General features: G+C 41.6%; 2 protein-coding genes across 6 annotated transcripts in view; both read left to right on the top strand.

Annotated features, from left to right (window-relative positions):
- The first annotated feature begins 6,210 nt into the window (after positions 1 to 6,210).
- SLC26A2 (solute carrier family 26 member 2) lies at positions 6,211 to 17,802 on the top strand. Of its 4 annotated transcripts, XM_082213421.1 has the most exons (4): positions 6,211 to 6,579; positions 7,176 to 7,250; positions 13,766 to 14,422; positions 15,472 to 17,802. In XM_082213421.1, exons 3-4 carry the CDS (start codon positions 13,778 to 13,780, stop codon positions 16,975 to 16,977), a joined length of 2,151 nt encoding a protein of 716 aa, XP_082069547.1. In that variant the 5' UTR covers positions 6,211 to 6,579; positions 7,176 to 7,250; positions 13,766 to 13,777; the 3' UTR covers positions 16,978 to 17,802. The 4 variants fall into 4 exon arrangements, with proteins under 4 accessions (XP_082069547.1, XP_082069545.1, XP_082069546.1 ...); XM_082213419.1 differs by lacking the exon at positions 7,176 to 7,250 and having other exon boundaries at positions 6,212 to 6,579; XM_082213420.1 differs by lacking the exons at positions 6,211 to 6,579; positions 7,176 to 7,250 and adding an exon at positions 12,910 to 13,296.
- LOC309527000 (sulfate transporter-like) overlaps positions 15,514 to 27,646 on the top strand; it is a gene marked incomplete at its 5' end in the record, with an annotated part of 26,610 nt that continues 14,477 nt past the window's right edge. Inside the window, one exon of one of the 2 annotated variants that reach the window (XM_082213418.1) lies at positions 15,514 to 15,547. Of the gene's footprint in view, positions 15,548 to 17,960; positions 18,093 to 27,646 lie in introns of those variants that run through there. The other variant, XM_082213417.1, reaches the window with a different exon arrangement.

Here is a 27,646-nt window from a genome sequence, read left to right as displayed (position 1 = left end):
CTGCCTATATTTCAGGATGCCTTTTCCCATTGAAGTTGTACCCTAAGAGACTTAACTCCCCACCTTCCTTCTCATATTTTGTCTCCTTTTAACGGATTCTAAATCCTTGATTTGCCACCATTTTGATGTGTGACATACCTGATGGATGGCCCTACCAGCAGAGGCTCAATATAGGAGAAGCATGTGGCAGCTATTTTGAAGATTCGGGACAGATAAAAGACAATTGCTTCTTCACACAGTGCTTAGTTAAACTATGGAACTCACTCTCACAGGAGGCAGAGATGGCTACCAATATGGATGGCTTTAAAAGAGGACTGGACAAATTCATGGAGAATAAGCCCATCAAAGGCTACTGGCAATCATGGCGATGTTCTCCCTTCACGACTGGAAGGAGTGATGCTTCTGCAGGTGCTAGAAACTGCAGGAGGGGAAGATTCTCTCGTGCCCAGGTCCTGGCTATGGGTTTCTCACAGGCATCTGGTTGGCCACTGTGAGAACAGGAGGCTGGACTAGATGGGCCATTGGCCTGATCCAACAGGCTCTTCTTATGTTCTTCTAGTACTGTAGACCTGGTGTAATTATCTGGACAGCATTGGCAACATCATTCCTATTTTGATTTAACACACAATGAACTTCATGCTGCAGTTGTGGATATTTCTCAAATCAAGCAGATTCAGGTATAACATTGCATTAAGATCGGCATGTGGGAGCAAGAAAGCTGGAGTCAAGTATCTGGCATGGCATTAGTAGGCAAGCTTGCCTAAGGTATTTTGGCATTGTTTTAAAACTCCCACATGATTTCTCAAAAACACTTCCCAGGGGTATCATCACTCAAGCTCATTATAATTGTTAGGTAAGGTTGGTTTTGTTATGGCTTGTGTAACTGCATCGGCTGGCTAAACATGGCAATTGGTTTATACTACTGGCCCTTTTGGGACGTGGGTGGCACTGTGGGTTAAACCACAGAGCCTAGGACTTGCCGATCAGAAGGTCGGCGGTTCGAATCCCTGCGACGGGGTGAGCTCCCGTTGCTTGGTCCCTGCTCCTGCCAACCTAGCAGTTCGAAAGCACTCAAAGTGCAAGTAGATAAATAGGTGGGAAGGTAAATGGTGTTTCCGTGCGCTGCTCTGGTTCGCCAGAAGCGGCTTAGTCATGCTGACCACATGACCCGGAAGCTGTACGCCGGCTCCCTCAGCCAATAAAGCGAGATGAGCGCCGCAGCGCCAGAGTCATCTGCGACTGGACCTAATGGTCAGGGGTCCCTTTACCTTTACTGGCCCTTTTATTTTGTGCTCTTCTCCTTCCACCTCTACACAAAAAATGTAAAATCTTTCTAGCCAAAAAAGGCCTTTTCAAACTGAGCAGCCATCAGCTGGGCCTTTTCAGAGGCTGATGTGTTCTTGTTGTTGCTGCTGCTGCTGCTGCCATCTGGGGCACCATGGGATGGCAGAACTGGTTCTGTTTCTGAGGAGGCACTGTTGTTTCTAATTCACCTACATATGTTGATGTCTCATAATAAGACGTAATATAGCAAAATATTTTAATTGCATCATTTTAAAGTTTGCAAACGGAAGATAGTACTGAGTTTGAGACATCCATGTTTTGTACAAATAAAATTTAATCAGCTCAGAGTCTTTTGGATACATAATGAAATGCGTAAGAGAAAGTGTCTGTCATGGAGGCCACAGGGAGGAAGAGCACCTTAATGGGCAGCAAGTTACCAGCCTGGGCTGCAAAGAAGGGCCTTCAACCACTTGTGACTCAAGAAAACATATGATGATTAAGAACAAATGCACATGGTTCTGTTAAAATAGGCATCTGGCCGGCCACTGTGAGACAGGATGCTGGACAATATGGGCCTTCGGCCTGATGCAGCAGGCTCTTCTTGCATTCTTGAACTATTTCTTGTTCAGTTCTTCTGACCTGCTCATTACTGAAACAGAGCATTACAAAGTACCTTAAGTGGCTCACAAATACTCCTAAGACATGACCTTTACTTGGTTTCAGATTCTGTTAGCAGATATTCAGATATTCTCTTTCCTCTTCAGTTAACAGTTAGCAATATATATATGTCAGCTGGAGATAATGAAGCAACAGTATGCTTCCGTGTTCTTCTTTCTTCAAGTGCTAGGCAGTTTGGGGATAGACTTCACGTGGTTAAGGCTACAGTCCTAGTTGGAAGTAAGTTCCATGAAGTTCAGTGGGATGTTTCAGCAGGTGTACTTTGGACTGGGCTCTTTGGGGAGGAGAGTAAATGGGGAAATTGTGGTGCCTATGTAATAGTCTTTTTTACAAGCATACAGGCAGAGAAGGTACCAAAGGACTGCAGCAGCAAGCATACAGGTTGGCTGGCTGTGCAAGTCCCACAGCATTCTTAGCAAGCGTGCAAGCGCACACACCCACACACACCGGGGCACAAACACCTTGCATAACAAGACAGTGGGGATCATCACAGCAGGCTTCCTCAAACTCAGCCCACCATATGTTTTGAGACTACAATTCCCATCATCCCTGACCACTGGTCCTGCTAGTTGGGATTGTGGGAGTTGTAGGCCAAAAACATCTGGAGGGCCGAGTTTGAGGAAGCCTGCACCACAGTATGCTAAGCCAGGTACTGCATAGTTATGTATTTGGGCTTCAACTGTAACTTGTACTTACCGGTATATTTGAGCACATATGCAAATTGGTGAGGGGAGATCTCTTGTTGTGAGCAGCAGACAGGAGTGCAGCCGGGATATGTGAACAACCAAAATAACAGAAAGACAAAGCACCAAATGACACCCCCCCAAAAAAAAGCAAAGCTTTTTAAATGCCAAACTGTGCTATGTAATCTCAGTGAAAAATTAATAATTTCTTATTTGAAAAGTTAGGAAAATATCCTTAAATCTGCACTAGGTGTAAGTTTTAATCTTTTTTGTCAGTATACATTTAATCTTTTAAATTAAGAGGATTAGTCCATTTCAACTAATTCGGAAGTCTGAATTCATCAGTAGTATTGTTGTCATTTCCACCTCTCCTGTGCCTGCCCCCGGATTAGTGTCAGTGACTCAGTTGTGTCATCTGATTCTGCTGAGTGGGAGGCAATCATTAAGCGCATGAATTCAGAGAAGGCTACTGAATCTGTTAGCTGGATAGTGGTGAAGATATTTATAGTATTAGCCTAAAATGAATGTAATTAAGACAAACACATTTTTTTTAATTGATCTAAGTAAGTGATGCACAGTAGTGCTTTATTCTTTCAAGCTGAATGAACTATTAATGCAGTTAAGGGACAAATGCTACGCATGCACCATTTTATGGTGGAAGGAAGCCACCTTAATGGAAGCCACAGGGTGCTATCTGAATACTCATTTGCCAAAGCCAGAATCGTGCTTGCGCAACTACATATTCCAGAAGCTCCAGGCCTTGCTCGGAGAAGTTTAGGCATTGTTAAGGTTTGTCCTCATCTTTCAGGGTTGCGGGCCGTTTGCTTTCTTCCCATCATGATTATAAAATTACCACTTGTCTCTTCAACTCTAAAAATTCCAGTGATCTGGCCCTCAGGGGAAATGCTATAAGGTTAGCTGCTCAAACAAGTGTTTAATTGCCATTGGCATCAGACAGAGGTCAGTCACTCTCAGGCTGGATGAGCAACCCTCAAACTCGGCCCTCCAAATGTTTTTGGCCTACAACTCCCATCCCTAGCTAGCAGAACCAGTGGTCTGGGATGATAGGAACTGTAGTCTCAAAACATCTGGAGGGCAGAGTTTGAGGAAGCCGTACCTAGAGGTCTGACAAACAGTAGTCATTGCCTTCTTATCTTACTTTTCCCTATTCCAACCTTCCTCTTTCCTCGGTAAATATTTCAGTTCCGTTTTAAAATGGAAATGTGAGTCCTGGATGATAAAGCGATGTGAGATAAGCTTCATTTGAGTTATGAAAGATCTGTGGCCAACAACAGATAGTTCAAACACTGACGGCCATTTATTTTCTTCCTATGACCCTGTTCTGTGTAGAGAGATGCATGGAGAAATTCCAGTGTCAGCCAGGCTGGTTTGCTCCAGTGAAGTGCTTGAGCCAATACTTCCAAGGGGGAGTGGGTGATGAAGTGCATAGTTCATGGCTGAACCTTCCCACACCCTGCATTTTATTTGCATTTTTATGACTGCTTGCAAAATTCACAGTTGCTAAAGTGGCACTGGAAGGTAAAGAAAGTTGCCTGATTATCTCGGTGGGGTGTGACCAAACGGCACATGTCTTCCAGCCTAATCAAACAATTATTAAAACTTGTCCCGTGAGCTGCTGAGAAGATAGCAAGAGTCACCCAGGCAACTGGTCCTATATACTACTGCTGTGCTGCCAGGAAGTGGGTGAATAAAAATAAATGATTTTTTAAAAAATGTTTTTTTAAAAAAATGGATTTTTAAAATTTAAATCGGATTTTAAAAATAAAATGCTGTTGGGAGAAAAATCTTTCTAAAGGTAGTTTTCTATTTAAGTTACATTACAGTCCAAAGGCTATTCATCAGGAAATAAGGATTTGTTTACAGTTTTTCATGTGTGCTAAAACTCAGTCTAAGATTCTTTTAAAATTAAAAACAAACATGAATACATATGCTATAATGTTATTGTTTTAGTTAAATAAATTGTTTAAACTGTTATTAAGAAAATGATTATTTTTCTCCTTCCAATAAAGTACAGCAGAAAAGTTGTCCAAATATAAACAATAATTTCATAATTATCTGTCAATGTATTTCTGATAGTATAACCAAATCAGTAATTTTTGATATAACTGTAAAAACTACTCTGAAAATTTATTATTCCAAAAATGAAACCTTCCTCTGGGTGTAAATATTAAGAGGGTGCCAGCAAGGTTAAACCTTTCTGTAAAAATGATGTAAATCAAGTCTTACCGACTAGTGATTCAATTTGATTTAAATCAAATCCACCCTGCCAGGAAGACAGGGATAATTTGCCTGTTTGCCCAGAAATGTGGGAACACTTCCCAGTATTCTGATGCTGTGCTGTAAAAGAAGAGGAAGAAAGGCATGGAAGTGCCACATGCTACCCAGGCAACTCATGTGCTCCACTGTGTTTTGACTCAATTTCGGTGGCATTCTCTCAAGAGATAGGTGGCTGCAGTACACCATATTTGTTTACAGCCCCAGTGTGTAGCTGGTTCACTCCAAGGTTTTCCTGCACGTGATTTGCATAGAGGTGAGGAAAATAATCAGCTCATGTGTGTGAACTAGTCCTTATTCGCATCTTATGTACCTCATGCCATTATTCATCGCCATCCTGAAACAACCAAGTCTGCAGAGGTTGCCACTTTGCATCTCCAGTCTTTCCTCTCAATAATCCCTGCGGAGTCATGATCCACACTTTGGGGCGCATCCTCACCTTTGGCTGTTTATAGCTGTAATTTAAGACGGACTCCTTCCATGTTTGAGAAACACTGCACTAAGCACTTGAGGCTACAGCACTGAGACTGCACTGTGCTGCCTAGTCAAGTAGGTCTTAACATTTGTTCAAAGCTTGACCATATAAATCTGCAAAGCATTTCAGTCGGCCCTATACAACTCATGATACAACAAGCCAGACAAGCAACAATGAAATATTATGGGCTGCCAGATGGCTGATTCCGCCCCGACCTCACCCCTCTCCCCACCCCCCCCCCGTCCCAGGCAGGCAGAAACAGCTTCACCAAACCTTTAGTGAGCCTCTGTCAATGCTCAAATATGCTCCACAAATTGTGCAAGCCTGCTGCAAATGATCCCAAATTATAAGCACGTGTATGTGTACATAGTGATAACAGAGTCGGCCTATATGGGCTCAAGTCCCATTTCCGCCCCCTGGTTCTGCCAACCTCAGAAGCCCATATATGAAATGGGTACAACAGTGACCTGGCTAAAAGAAGTACCGTAAATTGAATTTGGATATACAACTCTGAAATTATTTGATGATGCATGCTGCGCTCTGAAGTCTTAATACTATATAGGTCACATGCCAAGCAACGCGGGCCGTTCGGCATAAAGTTAAACGGGACTGCTCTGCGAGAGAGCTCGCAACGTCTGTCAAGTCGCAAGGCGTGTCAGGTCACTTACTCCCGAGTAAGCCCGCTTAAGGCTGAGCTAAAAGCACATGGCTCTCTTAATAAGGCCTCGCCGGGGGCAGGGGGAGGGGGGCTGAAGGCACCCAAAGAGATTCGCCGCGTCTTCTTGCTTCCCGCCCGGACAGGGAGAGCGCCTCCCTGCTCAGGTTTCTCAGCAGGCGGGCCGCGGCGGGCGTCACAAGAGGCCTGACCGGAGCCTTGGGCCGCTCTCTGCAAGGTCGCTGAGCTGGCGGCCGAGGGGGGCGGCGGCCTCGCAGGGCGCGGGCGGGACCTCCCTCCCTCTCTCCTCCTCCTCCTCCTTCCCCGGGCCGCTCGCTGGCAGGAACTCCGAGCAAGTCCCGCCGCCGCTTCTTGGAAGCGAGGAGGCCGCCGCGAGAGTCGCGCGCCGCCGCCACTGCCGCGAGCTGAGCTGAGGCTCCCGCGTGGAGAGGAGCGCAGAGAGAGGAAAGGCGGCTGGAGGGGGCGGAAGAAGAGCGCTCTTGAAGCGTGTGCGTTTCTCCTCGGAGGGTATCTCGGTTGGGAAGGGGCGGTCTGGAGTGGGGCAGCAGGAGACAACTCGGGGGTCGTGTCTTCTTGCTTGAAAGGATCTTCTTGCGCATCCACAGCCCACCCTCTCCGGGGGCTGAGTTTGGTGAGGGTCTTCTGAGCACTTTGGGGAGGCTTTGGAGTAAGATAATCTGCTGCCTCGTCTTCTTTGCTTCGCTTCATATTCGTCTAAAAACTCGGGAGTGTTCCAGTCGTAACAAAGCATCTTTCTATTCAGCTGCTGCTGTTTAAACCGAATTTATGCAGTTAAACACTTAGCACCCTTGGCCTTCATTATTGTCGTTGTGTTTTTGGCGGTTCTCCTCCCTCAGTAGAGAGAGTTTGAGTGGCTAACGTTTAATATTATTCATTTATTTTATTTAAGAAAATTTATATACTGCTTATTGTGTGTATATATATATATATGTGTGTGTGTGTGTGTGTGTATATATATATATATATATATATATATATATATATATATATATTTAAAAGGCTAAAAGGGAACCTGATTGTGAAGGAAAAGGTTTTGAAATATCTGGGTCTATCATCCATTCAGAATTGGAATAACACACCCACTTCACTGGAATGTTTGCCCTGTATAATCTCTCACACCCTCCAAAAGTAAGCTCAGGTAAATCAATAGTGCTTCTTTCCCCACCCTCTCTAATATATAGTGTTCAAAGTGGGATTCAGAGTCACACATCTCACCTGTAGCGGGGCAAGAATGGTCACAGATTTCCCAATTTGGATGTCAAGGTAGGAAGTGGGGCAAAAAGCATCAGCCACAGAAGTTGCTGCTTTTCCCATTTCCTTGTAAATGTTTGAAACAAGTCATGAAATTGCAATACATGCACAATTCAGTAATGGGAGAGAAAGATAAAGGTTTCAAGTAGATTCTCAAGGCAGACAAGAAGGAACATTTCAGAAATCGGATTGAGATTGATGTGACCTTTGTGCAGGGGGAAAGAACGGCTGTGGAAGGTACAGTACTGATCTGTTTGAATATAAAATAGTTGAGCATCTTTTAAACAGGAGTGACAAGTTTGGAATCTAATCCTATAATACATGGGACTCTGAAGGAAAGTTTGGATAACATCACCCCAGAGGATGCATACTTTTTTAAATAATGAAAGTGTGGTTTTAGTTATCATATGACGTGTAGTAGAAGCCAAGGGCCTGGTCTGGCGAAAAAAGAATGGACCTGTTGTAACTTACTGCTACCTTCTGGAATGTGTGATTTACCTGTGAACGTTTGCTTCTGATCACAGTGTTAGTGTTCTTTCTCTTCTTGTGGAGAGAGTGATTCACAGAGTCTTTGGAAGAAGATGTTAAGCTTCAGTTATAAACATGGGTATTTGGATATGTGTGATCCCCCATTATTATATCCAGGTGTTTTTACATCCAACATTTTAGGGTTGATTCATAAAGTCAGTTTTCTCCATACAAAAGCAGTCACTGTCCAGCCTTGGAATGCAGCTTGTGTGGATAAATATTTGTACATGGATCGGACTGCAGCAATTTCCATAAGCATCGTGGTTGCAACAAATACTGTGGTCACAGAAAAAGAACTGCAGCCCGCTGCATTCTGTGTATAGCCCTATTCATGTTAACATTTTCCATGCATAATTTCAGGCACATGATGCCCAAGGCAGACTATGAATGCTTGTATTAAGGGAAATTGACTTAGTAAGCCAAGCCTTTGTTATCAAATCTGAAATACAGATTTTGGAAGCTTTGTTATTTATTTCTGAAGGTCCTAAGAACTGAGCAAGGTCTGTATAGGTAGGTAAGAATAAAAGGTAGATCCTGCCTGCAGGGTTGCAGTCTAAAAGAGGAAGGGAAGAACAATAACATTTACCTTGGAAAAGCCAAGGTACATGTGGGTCTTTTAGTGAGGAAGTGTTGTAGGAATAATAAAATAAAAGAGATCAAACTAATGTCAGAAAAAGAGGATTTCCAGTGTTAGCAGAAGATCAAAAGTAAAGGGATGCAGTCAAGCACAGAGGTTTAGTTAACAGGAGGTATGGAACCCTAGTGTTAAATCTATAGGAGTCTTTGTCTTATTTCTATGGGCTTGTGTTGCTATTTGATTTACACCTGGTGTCACTGGTGATATGGTCATAATCGTAAACATTAATCTGGCAGTCAGGTACAAATGTAGATTCATTCACTCATGAACTTGTTGAATGGTCATAGGCAAGCCATGAATTCTGGGGTCCAAACTACATGTTATGAGGACACTAAAGGCTATCAACATTTCTCCATGGTAGTTTACAGTAAAAGAATAAATGTGTGACATGACATTGTGTTAGCTTTTATACAGTAACTATCAGTAGCCTCCCCCATGTAACTATCAGTAGCCTCCCCCTGCAGAAAGCAGGGCTTGAACTGTAGTGACCGGCTGATTGGCATTGACTTCAAGCGTCACATTAATCTTTATTTGCAGTGTGGCTTGAATTCAAGCAATAGAAAAATGGGATTTCTGACATCATTGCCCTGTCCACCTGTCATAGTAGTCCAATTTGGGGCAGCAGAGCCAGGGTCCAGTTCAGTAGCTGGAAGAGATTCCCCACCCTGATACAGAGCTATCCCTCAAAATGAGCTGGAAATGGTTCAGAAAAGGTAACCAAAATGATTAAGGGACTGGAGCAATTCCGCTATAAAGAAAGGTTACAACATTTAGGGCTTTTCATATGGAAACAAGGCCAGTTGTTGGGGGATATGATACAGGTGGTTAAAATTACATATAGCATTGAGAAATTAGTTAGAGATAAGCTTTTATCCCTGTCTCGTAATGTTAGAATAAAGCTGAATGTTGAAAGATTCAGGGCAGGCAAAAGAAAGTGCTTATTCACTAAGCGCATAGTTTAAACTATGGGGATAACTCCCATGAGATGTAGTGATGATGGCCATCAACTTGGATGACTTTAAAAGATTGGACAAAGTCATGGAAGATAAGGCTGTCAATGAGGTCTGTGAGTAAAGATGCCTGTGTACTGCCTCCGGTATTGGATTCAATATGCTTCTGAATACCAATTCTTCGGGAATCAAAAATGGGGAGCGGGCTGCTGCTTTCATGTCCTGCTTGTAGGTTTCCCGTGGGCATCTAGTTGGCCACTGTGAGAACAGGATGCTGAACTAAATGGGTATTTAATCTGATACAACAGGGTTGCTCTCATGCTTTTTGATTGCTCCCCTGTACTTCATCTCATGCAGCAGCATTTTTTTATCAGCCAAAAGTAGGTAACCCCTAGAATTACATAAACTTGCACAAATATCCTTGGAGCAGTGCTCATGTGTGAAGCAGGAAGTTGCACATTTCCACTATGCTTGTGATTCAGATGTGGGATGTCCCACATTTCTTTGTCAGGTAATATGCAACACTGAGGCTGTCTCTGCAATATAACTGTCACAGATGAGAGAAGCCCTAGCTAGGCTGCTTGTGAAGGTCATATGCTTTCCTTCAACTAGGCCTTGATCTGAGCATGAAAATTGTTGCAGGTAGCTGCTTATGTGAACTTGGCCCTCTGCTTTGAATAGTTACCAGGTCAGTGGATCCGTTAGACATTTTAGTGTTATTTTGACCCAGACTCAAGGAGCTGGAGGAGGAGGAGGAGAGGACAGAGGGTGAAGAAAGACCTATGAGTGGAGGGTGCCCCTATCCCCATCCTTTGGACTCTCTGGGAATCGCAGCAAACCTGCTGCACCTGGTACTGGCCGGGTATGGAGAATGCAGTTAAATGAGACAGAGCTGTAGGCAGCCGGAGGAATTACCATCCACCTTGGGCTTGCCCATAAAAACAAGTCTAGAGTGAGAGACTAGGGTGATTCCCCCTGTTTCCAGGAACTCTTCTCATTGTGAGACTTTTGTGGCTGAGCTGATAGTTTGTTGGACCCTGGGTGAGAACCCAGAGACTAAGAGGGAAGATGTGTTAGAAGGAAAATGAATTTCTATTTATTTATATACATTTGTAACCTTGTATCAATTAGCATTTTTATATGTAATCGTGTGTTTTTTGTAATATTTTTGTTTAAGTTGTCTTTTGCTGCTTCAGTTTTCAGTACATTGCTTAGAGATATTTTTAAATATATCAAGTGGTGTAGAAATTAAATAATCAGATTATGCTTCAGATGAGTAATCTTGAACTGACTGTGTTCATTCAGTCCTCTTACAAGTGCAGGTGAACTGTGACAATAGTACACATTGAAACAGGAGGTTTGTGATTCTGCTCCAATAGAGAAAGACATTGTATAAACCGAAAGAAACAGAAATAGCCTTTAAAAAGAAATGGAACATAGATATGCAGCATATTTAGCTACTAACTAAAGAGGAAATTGTGTTAGAGTGGATTTCCGGTGGCATTGGGCAAATGGAAATCTCACAAAACTGAGGAAAGAGGTGATGGTAGATGCTCACATTGTAAGAGAGAGAAAGGAAAATTTATACATTTGTGGTGGGAATGTGAAAAAAACTGGAACTTTTTTGTCTAGGGTCACCAAAGCCCTTAAACAAATCTACAGAAATGAAATAACATTACACCTTTTTTTTCTTGTTGCCTTATGCTTTTTAAAAAAGTATTATGTATTCCAGATACCTAAATTGATGAAAATGAAAAATAAACTGGCCATTTTAAGAAGGAGTAGTGGTTTTTCAAAAAGCTTTCTCGCATTTAGGCAAAATGATGCCCTTTCTTGGGAAAAAGCACTTCCAGGTCAGGTTCTTGACTCATCACATGGACATCTTAGTCCTGGTGTTTTCCTGCTAACATTGCTCAGGCTACTCAGGGCAAATTTTAAGGGTGAAAATTTTAGCTAAACTTAACATATCTTTAGGAATTAAAAGTTACCGACAAAAGCTGTAAGATAGTTTGTATACTGTAGAGAAAGTACAGTTATAAACTATAACTGCTTGTCCAAAAAAATACTTTCTCTACAAAATGAAAGCGTACTGGTACATACTGAAGTGTAATGTGAGCAAGCCAACTTCATTGCCAGGCAGCTTTCTCACAAGCCTTTCCGCCCGGCCCCCCCTTAGGACAGAAGTCTGTTACTGCAGTCTAGACACTCTTCAACATTTGTTGGATGAATATACAGCTGTTTTGCTGTATGTGCATTCAAGGACACTAAGCTAGAATAAAGGCTCTTTAATACAGGCACTCTGGTTGGAATTAATCATAGCTTCCAGGCTGAGAAGCCACACTGACGATTACTTCATATTTAAAGAGGTCTTCGATTATGAATGCCCATGTTAGTGAGCTTCCTAAATGTAACATATATGATTTATTGCTAAACATATTGTGGAGATGTGGAGTCAGATCCAGAGGTTTGAATCAATAATGCTAGAGATCACTTTTGGAAGCACCACTGTGCATTCAGAGAGTACCACATTACCTCTGGATTGGGAGAGCTGAAGTGTTTAGAGTGCTGAACTATGACCAAGGGAGACCTGGGTTCAAATCCCCACTCTTCTGTGAAGTTCATTGGGCCAGTAATTAAATTCTCAGCCTAGCTTACCTCACAGAGTTGTTGTAAGGGGGAAATGGGAGGGGGGAGAACTTGTACACCATCTTGAATGCCTTTCAGTAAAGGTGGAATATAAATGTAATTGATAACGGTCATACAGTGGACTATATGCTCCTTATTCTTAAGGAAACTTTAGAAGCAGCCTTTGACAAAACGCAAGGATCTGCTGCAGGGAAAGGAAAGTGGGAAGACACTCATTTACCTGTATCTGATTTGGCCAGTACTATACATTTTCAGTTTACTTTGACTCTCTTCCATCCTGGACATGAGGGCTTTTTAAAGCCTTTGGGTGACTCACATATCACAATATAAGAGCATTGTAAGGCTTGACTTAGTGCAAATATTGCAAAGAACGTCTGCCAATAGTTCCAAAGTTCAGTCTTCCTTTTACTCTCACTCTGCTACTATTCCTTTAATATTCTTTCTTAAAATGGTGTTGTTTTCTTGAGGTCTCTTGTCATGTCATTTGGTCTTGCTGAGAAGGGCAGTGAGCAAACGTGGTTATGAAGGATGCTTGAGAAGCTGGCCACTAACTTCATCTTCTTGACCCAGTGAGAACTGAGTCAAGGGTCATACTTTTCAGCCCCCTGATATTTGTCTCAGTGACTTGTTCTTTCTTACTCCCTCTCCACAGCCCCTGAAATATAGGGCTTTATACTGAAGCTACCCTATTCCCTTTGGTGTGTGAAGTGGCTCAAATGTCCTTTGAGCTGAGCTGTAGCCTATACTATACCTTTGCTTTTCTAACAGAGAGGTGTATGGGTAAGGAAAGAGAAGGACAGGGAGCAAGATGGGTAGGAAAAAATGACCATGGAGACAGGACAGGTATGTTCGACACTGAAGCCTTGGTTTTGGGATTGTGAACTCTTTTACAAAGCTGGATTTAAGGTGTCAGTCATAACCTTTAAATCCAATACAAATCTTGTTTTAAAGTCGTTTAATTTCAGCTGCATAAATTGATTGGGGGGGGGGTTCTTCTTCCTACCAGTGTTGCATAGTGTTCGTTTTGGAAACCCAAAACTTGGCTCTGTTTCTGAATGGCTTTGGAACAATCAGTGGCTCTTTTCCTAACCTACCTCATTTGAGGATCAAAATGAGAGTATTCTATGTATGCTAGCCTGAACTCCATAGAAGCAAGAGACAAAACTGACAAGGTGGGATATAAATGCAATAAATAAGCTATTCTGCTTACCTGCTTAAGAAAGCTGGAAGGGCCAGCCAGATGGAGATGTCAGTCACCAATCTGGCATGCAGAGATCTCCATGTGGTTGCAATTGGACCTGCACCAGTTGCAAAATGTGCCTGGCACCTGGGGAATTTCTAACACTAGATGTCTCTGTTGCTGCCTTCGCCCACTGTACACATGTACCTGGCCCCAGCACTGAAGTCAGTGGCAAAGTCTGCTTCCATAGGAGACTCTCATGTCTCCTGTGTATCAATGGAACTGTTTAGGCTTAGAGCTGCTGCTTCTACTTCTGACGCAGGCTAGGGTGTTGTTGCTTTTCTTTGGCAAGTTGTTAGTTTTTTCAGATAACTTGTGTTTGCTTTAATAAGTTTGAAATCTGTATGTCGGTTCAAAAAATAATTCTGTCTTCTTTTCCTTCTGTTTCCCCACCATTCTAGTGAGCCCTGAAGATGGCAGCAGAAGCCAATCATGTCCATTCAGGGTTTGAGATGGCAGAAGTAAATGATGGCCCACCAAACAGCCGTCGCACGATCTGCCTAGAACGTATAGAAAAGAGCACAGACATCAAGGCACACGTGCTGAAGAAAGTGAAGAAAAAATGCACCTGCACCCCAGCTACTGCCAAAGACCTGCTCTTCAGCTTCCTCCCAGTGCTGAAATGGCTCCCCAAGTACAACCTGAAAGAGAACATCTTGGGAGATTTAATGTCTGGCTTGATTGTGGGGATCTTGCTGGTTCCGCAGTCCATTGCCTATTCTCTGCTGGCTGGCCAAGAACCTATCTATGGCCTTTATACGTCGTTCTTTGCAAGCCTCATTTATTTCCTGTTTGGAACTTCCCGTCACATCTCTGTCGGCATTTTTGGTGTACTGTGCCTGATGATAGGAGAAGTAGTGGACCGTGAAGTACAGAGAGCTGGGTATGATTTGGCACCAAACGTTCCTAGTAGTTATAACTCAGACATGCATCTTTCCGTAAATAACAGCACACTGGGGCCTTTGACTGCGAATGAGACATCACATTTGTTATGTGACAGAAGTTGCTATGCAATTAGCGTTGGAGCCACGGTGACTTTTGTTGCTGGCATTTACCAGGTAAGAGGTGACAATCCAAAGGGCATCTGTTTTATAGGCTTCTTGTAGTTTTCCTCTCATTGCCTTCCAAGACGAGGTTGGTGACAGACTGGTACCAAAGTTTCAATGCAGCCTCATAATTAAGCATATACATGGTGATTTGGAATTTTGTTTTTGCAAGAAAATGGTTAGATTCCAATCCCCATTTAGCTCTTTACCTTGATGGGTTGGTTCAGATGTAATGCTGAACTGTAGTTGATGGGAAATGAAAAGTTGCTACTTTGGGGCTTAAATACTGCCCCCACCTGTGACTGAGAAGAGGAGCTTGAAAGATTTTCTTCCGTTTTTAGTTTAACTGGAGGTTACTGTGTTGTATGAACTAAACAAACTGACAAATTTTGATTATGGTTTGTTGAAACAAGGCAACTTCAAACTATAGTTAAGAAGCTGACTTGTTTCAACAAACCAAATTTAAGATTAACCACAGTTTGGGATCTGGCTGTAATGTTTAGCAGTGGTTATCCTAAAATGGAAGCATAGGCCCCAACCAACCCACATACCCAGACTATTTCATTACATTGGTTAACCACCACAAATCCCCAGATCTAACACAGGCTTGATCCAGCCAACTCATCACAAGAGTCAAAACTTTGTTGTGGCATCAGACAACTCAGATTAATATTTAATAACACTGTAAAGACCCACATAACTAAATAATATAAAATGCATTCCTTACAAGAAAATCATCAGCCCCAATTTAATATGCACATGTGCATACCTATATGTGTACACTTGCCCCATAAACATGGTGCTGTTTTGAAATTTTTAAATAAAATATTGGAGAGAGGAAAACCTGCAAATCCAAAAAGGTTAATAAACAAAAGCCAAAAAGAGAAAGAAATTCTGTAAAGAACTTGAAACAAACACAAACCGATTTTAACCGGTCCCCCACCATGACTGATAGTTATGAACTGATACTTCCATCTGAAATAATGTATGCATTGTCTAGTCATACGCTTCCATCCTGTGTTGCAAAATTGTCTTCTGATCTTTTGTGCATTTCTTTTCAGGTTGCCATGGGCTTCTTCCAAGTGGGTTTTGTCTCTGTGTACCTCTCTGATTCCTTGCTCAGCGGATTTGTTACAGGTGCTTCCTTCACCATTCTTACCTCACAAGCCAAATACCTCTTGGGCTTAGACATTCCCCGTAGCAACGGCATTGGTTCCTTGATAACCACTTGGATGAACATATTCAGAAACATCCACAAGACCAACTTCTGCGATCTCATCACCAGCTGCTTGTGCCTTCTTGTTCTTATCCCAACTAAAGAGCTGAACGAGCGATACAAATCCAAACTTAAGGCGCCCATGCCCACTGAGTTGGTGGTGTTGGTGGTAGCCACACTGGCATCTCATTTTGGGAAGCTAAAAGAGAAGTATGGCTCCAGTGTTTCTGGGCATATTCCTACTGGGTTTTTGCCACCGCAATCGCCAGACTGGAGTCTGATTCCCAGTGTGGCTCTGGATGCAATGGCCATAGCCATTATTGGCTTTGCCATCACAGTTTCTCTCTCTGAGATGTTTGCCAAGAAGCATGGCTACACAGTTAAACCCAACCAGGAAATGTATGCCATTGGTTTCTGCAACATCATCCCTTCTTTCTTCCATTGTTTCACTACTAGCGCAGCCCTTGCCAAGACACTTGTCAAAGAGTCGACAGGCTGCAGGACTCAGATCTCCGGTGTGGTGACTGCCTTGGTCATCTTGTTAGTCCTCCTTGTGATTGCTCCCCTGTTCTATTCCCTCCAGAAATGTGTGCTAGGGGTCATTACCATTGTCAATCTCAGAGGAGCCTTGCGGAAATTCAGTGACCTGCCCAAAATGTGGCGGTTAAGCAAAGTGGACACATTGATCTGGTTCGTCACCATGTTATCTTCAGCACTGATAAGTACTGAACTTGGCCTTCTGATTGGGGTCTGCTTTTCAATGCTGTGTGTCATTGTGAGGACGCAGAGACCAGAAGGGCACTTACTGGGCTGGGTGCCAGAATCTGAAGTCTATGAACCCCTTCCTGAATATAGGAACCTTCAGATGAAACCAGGGATCAGGGTTTTCCGTTTTGAAGCACCCATCTACTACGCTAACAAAGAGAGCTTCAAGTCCATGCTGTACAAGCAGACTGGAGTCAACCCTCTGTGGGAGTTGGCAGCAAAGAGAAAAGCGGAAAAGCGAAAGCTTAGTGAGAAAATGGTCAATGCCAACGGAAACCGGGCAGAGGTCTCAGTACAGCTTGTTGCTCACCCACTGGAGTTTCACACTATAGTGATTGACTGCTGTGCGGTGCAGTTCTTAGATACAGCAGGGATCCACACGCTCAAGGAGGTTCACAAGGATTATGGGGAAATTGGCATCCAAGTGCTGCTGGCTCAGTGCAGTCCCTCTGTGAGAGAATCCCTAGACCGAGGGGAGTACCTTAAAAAGGGGGAGGAACAATTCCTCTTCCATAGTGTGCACCAAGCTGTGGAATATGCATTGTGTGCTCACGGGAAGCATGGGCTCTGCGCTTCCGAAACCTAATTTCACTAAAACGTGAATGGTGAATATTAGCCAAATTCAGGTTATAGCAGACTTATGTGTGAGAGAGATGATGCTGGGCATACACTCGCACAGAAGTAAAGGGCTAATTATTTTATTCATATGGTGTGGGATCATACAATAAGTTTTGATGCTTTAATTTTGCTCTGTTGTACACAACATTAAGGTAAGAAGCAAGGTGGATTATTATGTCTACGAGCTCTCATGACAGACAAGCAGAACAAATACTCTTTAACACCAGATGTGCCTCATAGTCACACCCCCTTCTCCTTTTAGTGTTTTCATGTCCCCAATTTTCACCTCACCTTGAAGCCCACTTTGGCGTATAAAAATAGTGCTGCCTTTCTGGGTGGTCCCCCCCCCCCCGCCTTGAAATAATAAATATGGTTTGGATCCTAAACAACAGGAAGTTAATGGAAGGAAGGTTTTCTGTCCTATTTTGCTTATCTACAGAGGGTCAGGAGCCCCTTATGAACAAAGTGGATGAGGTACTGAGGGCTGCTGGGGAAGGAGAGAATATTTTAAGATTGAGTGGAAATCTACCCAATATGAGGTGATTCTCCCCTCCCTCAGCAGGCTCTCACATTATTCAGGAGGATCCCCAGATACTGTGAAGAGGCTTTTTAGGGGGCCCAGGCAGTAACAAGGCGGAAGATGGAATAGGTAACTTTCGTTCCATTCACTTACCTTAAGATCTAAGCTTGTGCCATTTGATCAAATTTGTAGTTTCAACTAATCATTCTGCACAATTCAGGGAAGAGCAGTTGCTTGCTGACTTACCCCTTGATCTGTCCAATAAGTTACTGGGGGAAAAAATGTGTCCTGTTCTAACCTGTTGATAAGAATATGGTCAAAACTTTCTGCTGTTTAAAGCCAATCATAAGTGCTTTTACTAGGACTGTAAACAATGGAAAGAACATGCTGTTAGCTGTTTCATAACTGAGGGTTCTGGTTGTGTCATTCATAGTGTATAAAACAACCTGGATACTTAATCAACTTCTCAGACATTCCTTTGGTAAATAAAGCAGTGGCCCTTCTATTAAGAAAACCAATGGATGATGGCTGCAGGGTAATCAGAGCAGGTTACAGGACATTTTGTAAGTAGTCTTTTTTCTTTGCCAGTTAACTGCTATTACATAATGCATAAAGTAAACAATTCTACAAGGATAGAGTTTCTTTGCACTTTTTATTGTTCATGACCCAAATGTCTTTGCAGAAATAAAATCAGTTGGTTGTTTCCAAGTTCTTGCAGGTTAGGTATGTAAAATATAAGCAAATGAGAATGAGATAAAAAAACCTTTCCCTGCCACTTTTAAATTAAATATTTATTTCCATCACGTGTTAGTGGTGGTGGAGCTGTTTAAATACTGGATTGGGAATGTACATGTTCAGTTGCAATGAGGGGTTTTGTTTTGTTTTGGAGGGAGGATAATCTTGCATAATTAAAAAAAAAACACAAATTAGGGATTCATGAGACCGAGGAAAGGGAAAGCTGAACATAGTCAGCTGTTCTGATTTCTACTAGTATAGAGAAATACCAGGTACAATCCCATGGCTAGAACATATTGGAGGAGAAGAAAATTTTAAAAGAGAGATATTGAAGGCACAATTAGGAATCATTCGAGTGAGCAAGAAAGTAGGTAGGGAGACATGTTCCCCTTCTTCAAAAGGGGTTGAAAATAGTTGTAGGTTGCACTATTCTGCTTTGTCCAGACATTACCTGGAATACGGTGTCTCGTTCTGGGCACAGCAATTTAGGGATATTGACAAATGAACATGTCCAGAGAAGGGTGGCAAAGATGGTGAAGGGCCTGGAGACCAAGTCCTACGCAGAGAGATTGAAAGAGTTTGGTGTCTTTGTCTGGAAAAGAGATGTTTAAGCGGTTCTATGATAGCCACTTTCAGATACATGAAGGGCTGTTGTGTAGATAATGGAGCAGACTTCTTCCTCCAGAGGGTAGGACCTGAAGCAAGAAGTACAAATTTCGAGAAAAAGAATGTAGATTTCATTTAACTCACCATTAATTCCATTAAAATTTGTGGAATTTCTTTCTTTTTTAAAATGTAAAAAATTTTATTGCACATGAAATACATCAGTACCAAACCATACATAAAGAACAATATAAAAAATGAAAAAAATAGAGAAGAAAAAGAAATGCAAAGAAAAGTAGTCAGTAAAAGAATAAAGAAAAGTATAATATTTCAATACAATAAATACTATTTTACAAAATAATAGTAATAATAGACTTCCATCACTCACAACACTTCTTTCACATTTCATATTTTATCTGTATTTCAGTATTATTTTCATCTTAATAAATATACATATCTATGTATGTTTCCCCTTTTCCATTCAAGAGGTCATTCTAGACACAGCCAAATTTTTACATTAGAACCTTGTCTTTCATTCAAGTACTTCCATTCCTTCTTGACTGTATTACTTTCATTATGATAATCCACATGTCCCAGTTAAGTGTGCTGCATGTCCTGATTTGATTTGGGTTAAAAAAAATATCTAGGAGACCACCATATATTGGAATTAAAACAGCTAAAAAAATGAACGGCTTGACAGGCTCTTCACTTCCCCTCAAATCTGCAGTGTTGCTGAACTCAATTTGTTTTGCTATCAATCTGCATGTAGCATCATGGTTTAGTCTCAAAGAGTTGGCGTAGAGGTAACCTTTCCCATCCCAAGATAGAGAGGGCTGCTTTTCCCATTTCAAAGTTTAGCTCCTCCTTCTGGGCCAAACTAATGTGGCTTTGTTGACGTAAATTGGAGCTGTTGATCCTGACTTCATGGCCTGTTTTGCATGTGAGTTCTACTTGATGCGGCAATACCCTTTACAGAGCCAGATTTTGTGTATGAGATTGTACAATCTGCTCAACAATATGCAAGTTTTCATCACGCAGAAGAACTTTTAATTGAACAATACAGATTTCTCCTGCTGAGACTTCAGCCTTTTTAATGCCAAAAGGTCCTATTATGGTCTTTGCCAGCTGGAGTGACAAGAAGTATTACATTTTTAGCAGTTTTCTGTATTTTAACAGCAGGGCATTATGGAAATTAATATCCACAGAGCTTCACTTATAAACTTAAAATATCTCTTAATTTATCTTTTCTCATATTACAGCTGCTGTTTATAGCAGTTTCTGTTGCTCTTAATGTATCTAATGCACAATAAGTGCTGGCATTTAATAACTTAACAGATTTTACTTCTTGAACTATGTGTGCAATTTTAGTAAGTTACTGTGGTGTTAATTTTAATCGGGCATTTACAAGACTCTAAGCATAAATACTTAGAAGTGTGCGTGCAACTGTTCCTGATCGAAACACTTCCTCTTTTTAATCACATAAACAGAATTTTTAGTTACATTGTGTGTCTAATGCCATTTTATGTTTGCTTTTTTGGCAAAAACAACAGCAGGCAACATATTTCCAAAAAAGGCATGATACGTGACAGTAAATGGAGCCGTTATGTCTTTCTATGTTTAATATGTCTTTTTATTTGGGGACAGTTCAAAGCACTTTTAAAGGGGCATGCTCTGTGACTTAATTCATGCTATACAAATCGATGATGCTATATTATATTATTTTGTATTCTGCTACATACAATGTATTGCACAAAGTGGTGTATGCTTCCTGCCCCCAAGTGATGTCTGCTTAAGAATCACCTTGACCTGAAAGGAAGGGAGAGGAGGCAGAACAGCCTAGCAAGCTGCTCATTTCAGGTGGTTCCAGTTGACAGCATTCCCCTCCCCTGGTGGTTCTTCTTCACCTTGCTCGCTGGGCTCTAGGGATGCTCTCTCTGAGATGCTATTGCGGGGTCATCTGAATTCCCATAGGATTTTGTGAGAGCCTCCCAGAGCCCCACAAGCAAGACTGAGAGTTTAAAACCTCTTTCTGTTCCGAGAAAACCCTGTGCAAGAAGGAGCTGTCTGTCTTCTGTGCATATCATTGGTGTGATTTCAACCGCGTAAAGTTGAAGTCGCACATTTTAAAACGTGCATAAGTTGCGATCATAGTATATCTTTTTCTGGAACTAAAAGATTAGGAGCAGCTACCTTTCTGTGCTTCTTTATCCCTTCTGTCCCATAACACAATCGGCCTCTTTCACATGCCACAATGAGCCAGGGTTTAACATTGACTAGTAATCATGGCTTAAGTGGGAGATTAACAATGATCTTTGGTTTGGACATACCAGGTTTTCCTGCTTTTTCTCTTACTTCTACCAAGTGGCAGCAACTGGGCACAATAAACCAGATGTTATTAACACAGCACCTGTGAGTCCAAATGTGCCCACAGAGGCTTTCCGTGGCACCCAGAGGGCCTCCTCCTCCTGCTGATACTTGGTTTGAAAGAAGCATTCTGTTGCATCCAGTGGAATAAGTTGCAGCGCATGCTTGGTTGTGGTGTGAGAGTGGTGTCTGTGACAGTTTCTCCAGTTTGTAAATGTGCCCACAGGCCTTAAAAGCTTGCCAAACCCTGCAAGAAACCATGATAAGTTAAAAAAAGGGGGGACCCCGCTTACTGTAACATGTAAATGTGGCCAATGTGTGATGTGATGTCATACTGTGAGTTTCCCTACGCAGAGAGATGATGTGATGTCACATTGTGTTAAACTACGCATTCCCAGGAAGAGGAAACACTAGGAAGCAGCAGCTCTGTTCCCTTGTGAGTTCCAGGATTGGCCCTTAGGGATGTTTTAGAGTTTTCTCATTTTGAGCGCTTAGTGTTTTACAGTGTGGAAGATTGCCAGTGGCGTGCTTTGCTTTTGCTTACAATACATTGTTGTTAAGGGCCCGGAATGCCCTATTACTATGAAGCTCTAAGACTCTTAAGTAGTGTTAAATTAAATCTCACTTCAAAATAATAGATGATCATTTTAAGCCTTAGGACCTGGATGTTTCTGTGCTTTTGAGAATAGTAATCGAGCTTATGCACCAAAGTAACCCAAACTGCACCATTAAATACTAATTTTTTTAACTTGTATAAATCTTGCAGCTATGCAAATATATTAAAAATTGCTTTATTTTTTCATTTTTTGTGTGCGAGTCGCACAAAGGGGAAAAGGCTAAGTAGGTCCCTAAACAGTGAAGAAACTTGATCAGGGCTTTCTTTGGGTTCTGAGATTTTATCAGACTTTGCCTGAATTGCAGCCATAGATAGATCTCTCTTTTGAACAAAAATGAAAATTTGATTTTATGGGGTGCTAGTTCTACAGAATATCCACAGCACTGCCAAGTTCTTCACAAATATAATGATCCTCCTGAGCAATAGTTACTGAAAATCCTCAGTTGTCTTCCATAACAATTGTGCAAAGTGTTCTATAAGCTTCTAGCAGCTGCTCAGTTGTTTGCATTGATAATCGCAATGAAATCAAAAGAGATACTATGCAGTACTCAAGTTCTCAGTCCTCAGTTCAAACATAGCAAGGACATTGGTTTGTTACTGCTAGTCTCTCTCCTTTAACACTTTGCTCAATTTGTTATTTCCTAGTTCGTGGCAAATCATAGTTTGTTGTTACATGTTATCAGGTAAACTACAGTATATTGCCCGTGAGCTTGAGTTTTGGTCGTGTAATACAAAACTCTGGTTTAGTGTTACATGTGAACCAATCCAAAGTCTATTTGCTATGTTGACGTAAGACCAACATAAGCCTTCCCCATGGCCTTGTGACATTTACTGGCTACTCCCTGGTAGGCCTCAGAGATCTAAGGTATCAGTATGCAACAGACTGTTTAACACCATATGTTCAGCAAACTAGTGTCCTTTCTGAAATATAGTAGATGTGTTGATTGGACCCCTTCAGAAATGTTCTTATGGAATATCTCTGTTCACTGAAACAGGGAAGTATTCATCCCAATCCACCATTAGAAGATAATTAGCCAATCATAATTCAAATGTTACTCTCAGGTGAAAACTGACTTTGTTTTTGCATCTGGAATATTCAAGACAAATTACTGGCTTACTATCCATAATGTGAAATATTATAATGATCTGTATTAAGCAGTCACAGCTTTCTGAAATTAAAGTAATGTCCCAAGACTTTCCTTTAAAAGAAAAGCACAGTGAAAATGGATATAGAATTGATCATCCTTCCAACACTTACAGGGCTATTCACTTACATGCCATAGGATACCTTGAGTTGAAAGGTCTGGCAGAAAAAAATCTTTTGTTCTCTCAGGGTACATGGCAGAGATTTGTGTGTGCATGTGTCATTTTAGAAGAACAGTTGTGAGCTATGCAAATATTTGCTCTGAAATTTCCAGTGGCTTAGTATTGTGTGTGTGACATTATCTTAATGCTATAAAAGATAATGGGATTTTGATATTTCCCCCTCTAAACTGAAGAGTTGTATGTGAAATATTTATGAAACAAAAATATTAAGGATATTTTTATGGAGAGGCATTATTGCACAATATAGATTTCTTTCTCAATATCTGATTTTATTGTGAAGGTGTTTTTGAAAAAGGAAAGAGACTTGTGAGAGAGTTTCTTTTTCTTGAGTGATATTTGTTCCTGACATGCATGCAGCTTAGCTTAGCAAACACTCTTCCTGTTTGCTCTTCATCAGCCATTACCATATTTATTATGATACTCCAAGAAATGGCTGGTGGTTCTTCTGGCATTGCTTCAGTAGATCAAATGGAGCCAACCTGTTTTGTGTGCCCCCCCCCCGCCCCAGGAGTAAATGAATAAGTTGTCTCATTAAGAGATTCTCAAATTAGAGGGAGCTCTTAGTGAAATCCACAAGCCCCACCCCAACTCCTTCCATTGTTTGCCAAGTCTCTCAAGTACAAAAGGAGGCACCTGCCTCAAATTTCAAGCACTGATTCCAAACCAAAGAAAAAACATAATAAGGCCAATCTCAAAAAGCATGATGGGAACTGGATCTTTGTACTTTACAAAATTGTTATGAAATGCAATCTGCTATGAACCAAATGTTTACTACTTTTGTTACATAGTTATAGTCTTATCCCTTTGCTACTCTAACAAATAACTGGGACACACACAGACACTATATGTATATACCTACATATCAAGTATAGATGAATGATCCCCCAAGAGTTTCAAAGAGATCTCCTTTACTTGAATGTTATATTTTCCTTGTGTATCGTCGTTGTTTTGAGGCCTTGAGCATTTGTTTCTATACATACAAAAATCACTTAAGTGAACCTCTATTACATCCTTCTCTTTTGACTACCGGTAGCTTCTGGCTATAAATACAGGCGGAAGTATTTTCCCCTCTTCACTGATGTCTTTAATTAGTTAGGTCTGACTATGCATGTGGTTGCTTATACCATGAGAAGGAGCTGGGCTTGCCGGCATCTGAAAATGCCCCTCTTTCTTTACTTCTGCTACACAAATGAGTCACCAGAAAGTAACAGGCATTTGTGAGCACAAATAGCAAATAGGAAGACAATGGGAGAGATATTAACATGGTCTCCTGCATTCTTGTCCTTCTGGACAAACCTTAAGTCACATTCACCACACTATCACAGAGCTGCAAGGATTACGGTGGGAGGGCTGCCAGAGTACACCCCCCCCCATACCCACCATGTGAATTAAATGCAATATCAAAGTGTTGTTATTCTTGGTTACATCTCTTGGCTATGTTATCCAGAAAACACTACGTTGGAACGTCTTGTGGAATTTAAAAAACCAAATTTGCTATTGATGTAGCATTGTGACCAAATATGGCTTTGTGAAATGGCTGCTTTTTATTGGTAGCTCTATCTTTTTTTTATATGAGAAAGACTTATCAAAGTACAAAAATACAAAACAAAGCAATAATCACAAAGTGTGCACAAGCATGTTTCCTATAATGTTAAGCTCCAGCTGCTAAGATACAGTACTAGTGTCTTTTCTTAAGTCTCTAGCAGGAAAATGAATTTTGTATCTATTTTCATAAGATCACTTTGTAAATATTTTTGCTATTAAAATATATTTTATAACTCTGTTAATGTGTTTTTGTACTTCTCAATTGGCTGTCTGTTCTATTGAGTATATCAAGAACTCAGTAACTGCATAACCTCCATAGTGACATAACCAATTTTGATATGCAGCTCAAATATAGAGCAGAATAAGGGTGTGCACATTTAGGCTGCTTCAGACAAGCCTGAATTGTTTGCAGAGAGGTTAGATGGCAAACACCCAGTCTTTGGAGGAGGGAGCCAGTTTGTTTCACAAGAGCTCCAAATCATCATCGTTGTTGTTGTTGTTGTTACTACTACTATTATTATTTACCTGCCCTTCACTATCAGGTTCCCAGGTCAAGTTACAACATCAAAAACAATTGAAAACCAATCCTCAACCATAAAAATAATGGTGCAGCCTGAATTTGCTAGGATGTGATGGAATCCCACCCCCAAATAGTGGCAATCTGGAAGCACCCTTAGTCTATAATATTCTTAGACACAGAATTTATGCACAGTTAATTAGTAACATTATTCCCTAGTGGGCATTAGAACTAATTCATATATACTGACTCCCCAAATTTCTTCAAATTAATCTCTGTGACATCACAAATCCCATATTAGGTGTTTAATAATATGGACAATATTGCTTTTGCACACACACAGGCTTTCTAGATGCTTTGTACACTTAAATATATGTAGGTAGGTAAAGCTAAGGGTAAAGGACCCCTGGACAGTTAAGTCCAGTCAAAGGCAGCTATGGGATGCAGTGTTCATCTCACTTTTCAGACTGAGGGAGCTGGCATTTCTCCACAGACAGCTTTCCAGGTCATGTGACCAGCATGACTAAACTGCTTCTGGCACACAGAGGACCGTGATGAGTGCCAGAGCGCACAGAAACACAATTTACCTTCCCGCTGCAGCAGTACCTACTTATCTACTTGCACTGGTATGCTTGCGAATTGCTAGGTTGGCAGAAGCTGATAGAGCAACGGGCGCTCACCATGTTGCACAGAATAGAACTGCCAACCTTACGATCAGCAATCCCAAGAGGCTCGGTCGTTTAGACCACAGCGCCATCCATGTCCCTTAAATATATGTAAAATCCTCTGGGAAAGGCCCTTTCCCTTTCCTTTGCATACCTGGATAATTTTCCACAGAAAAACCCCACTTTGGGCAAATACAAAGTATTATTTTTCTTTATTATTAAATTTCTATACCTCACTTCTGTTGGAAAAATGCCCTGGGGGTGCCTTCGAGCACCCTCTGAGCGTCCTCCGGTGCGCACAGCTCTGGAAAAGGCATCTCCCTTCTCTTCCAGTGTGCTTGCTAGCAACATATACCAGCTGGTCTATGTACACTAGTCTTCTGGCATAACACAGCAAGAAGAGTGAGACATCATAGAGCTAATCTACTATTTATTTACACACTGTACAGATAAAAGCATAATGGCGTCTGTTCTCTCCAGCTCCGAGAGAACAAACAGAAATAAAAAAGCGAAAGTACAGTGTAATAGTACCCGCAGCGGAAGAGATAAGACTGTCTTCCTTTCCCAGACTCATTGCAGACAGGCATGTGATTTACAACAATCTCATCTGTAGCATCGGAGGAGGGAAATTGCTAACACCTTCATCAGGTTTACAATATAAAAACACAAAAATACATACCATAGAACAAAGAAAAACAATAACACTCTCTGGTTTAAAAGGCCAGAGATTGCTCAATTAGCCAACGAAAGCATGAGAGAAGAGGAATGTTTCTGCCTGGCGCCTAAAGATATGTAATGAAGGTGCCAGGTGAGCCTGCCTGGGGAGAGCATTCCACAAACGAGGAGCCACCACAGAAAAGGCCTGTTCTCATGGTGACACCCTTTGGACCTCTTGTGGATGAGGCACATAAAGAAGGGCCTCTGATGATCATTCATAGGGGAAGATGTGGTCCCTGAGGTATTGCACTCCTGAGCTATATGGTTTTCTAGAGATGATGTTTTCTACAGACAGGCTTTAGGATAAGCTTCCGTTTCAGTCTCTCACCATTCCAGCTTCCTTGTTTTTTAAACTGTGAATCCCTTGAACAGTTGGCCAGTCACATGACAAACACTCTGTCTGGATGAAGGCTCCTGCTGCAGAATTATACACTTTGTAAAAAGCTGAGGGAAGGGGGACAATGCAAAGGATTAATGTGATCTGGGTGAGATCCCATGGACAACAATACTAAAAGGAAAGGGAGTTCATGATGGCTGGGAGTTTGTTAAGAGGGAGATACTAAAAGCACAACGTCAGGCAATACCAATGAGACGGAAACATGGAAGGTGCCTAAAGAAGCCAGGGTGGCTATCTAAAGAACTTTTAACTGAATTAAGATTAAAAAAGGATGTGTACAAAAAATGGAAAAGGGGGGAAACCACCAAAGAGGAATTCAAACAAATAGCCAGCACGTGTAGACACAAAGTCAGAAAAGCTAAAGCACAGAATGAACTCAGGCTTGCTAGAGAGGTTAAAAGCAACAAAAAAGGCTTTTATGGGTATGTTCGTAGCAAAAGGAAGAACAAAGAAACAATGGGGTCACTCAGAGGAGAAGATGGTGAAATGCAAACAGGGGACACAGAAAGGGCTGAACTACTCAATGCCTTCTTTGCCTCAGTCTTCTCCGATAAAGAAAACAATGCCCGACCTGAAGAATTTGGAGCAAATGATTCAGCAAAGGAAACACAGCCCAGAATAACTAAGGAGAT

Source organism: Podarcis vaucheri (assembly GCF_965113315.1).
Source record: "Podarcis vaucheri genome assembly, chromosome: 2".
NCBI classification, from domain to species: domain Eukaryota; kingdom Metazoa; phylum Chordata; class Lepidosauria; order Squamata; family Lacertidae; genus Podarcis; species Podarcis vaucheri.
Note: the sequence above shows the minus strand (reverse complement) of the source record. Positions and strands in the feature narration are given on the sequence as shown.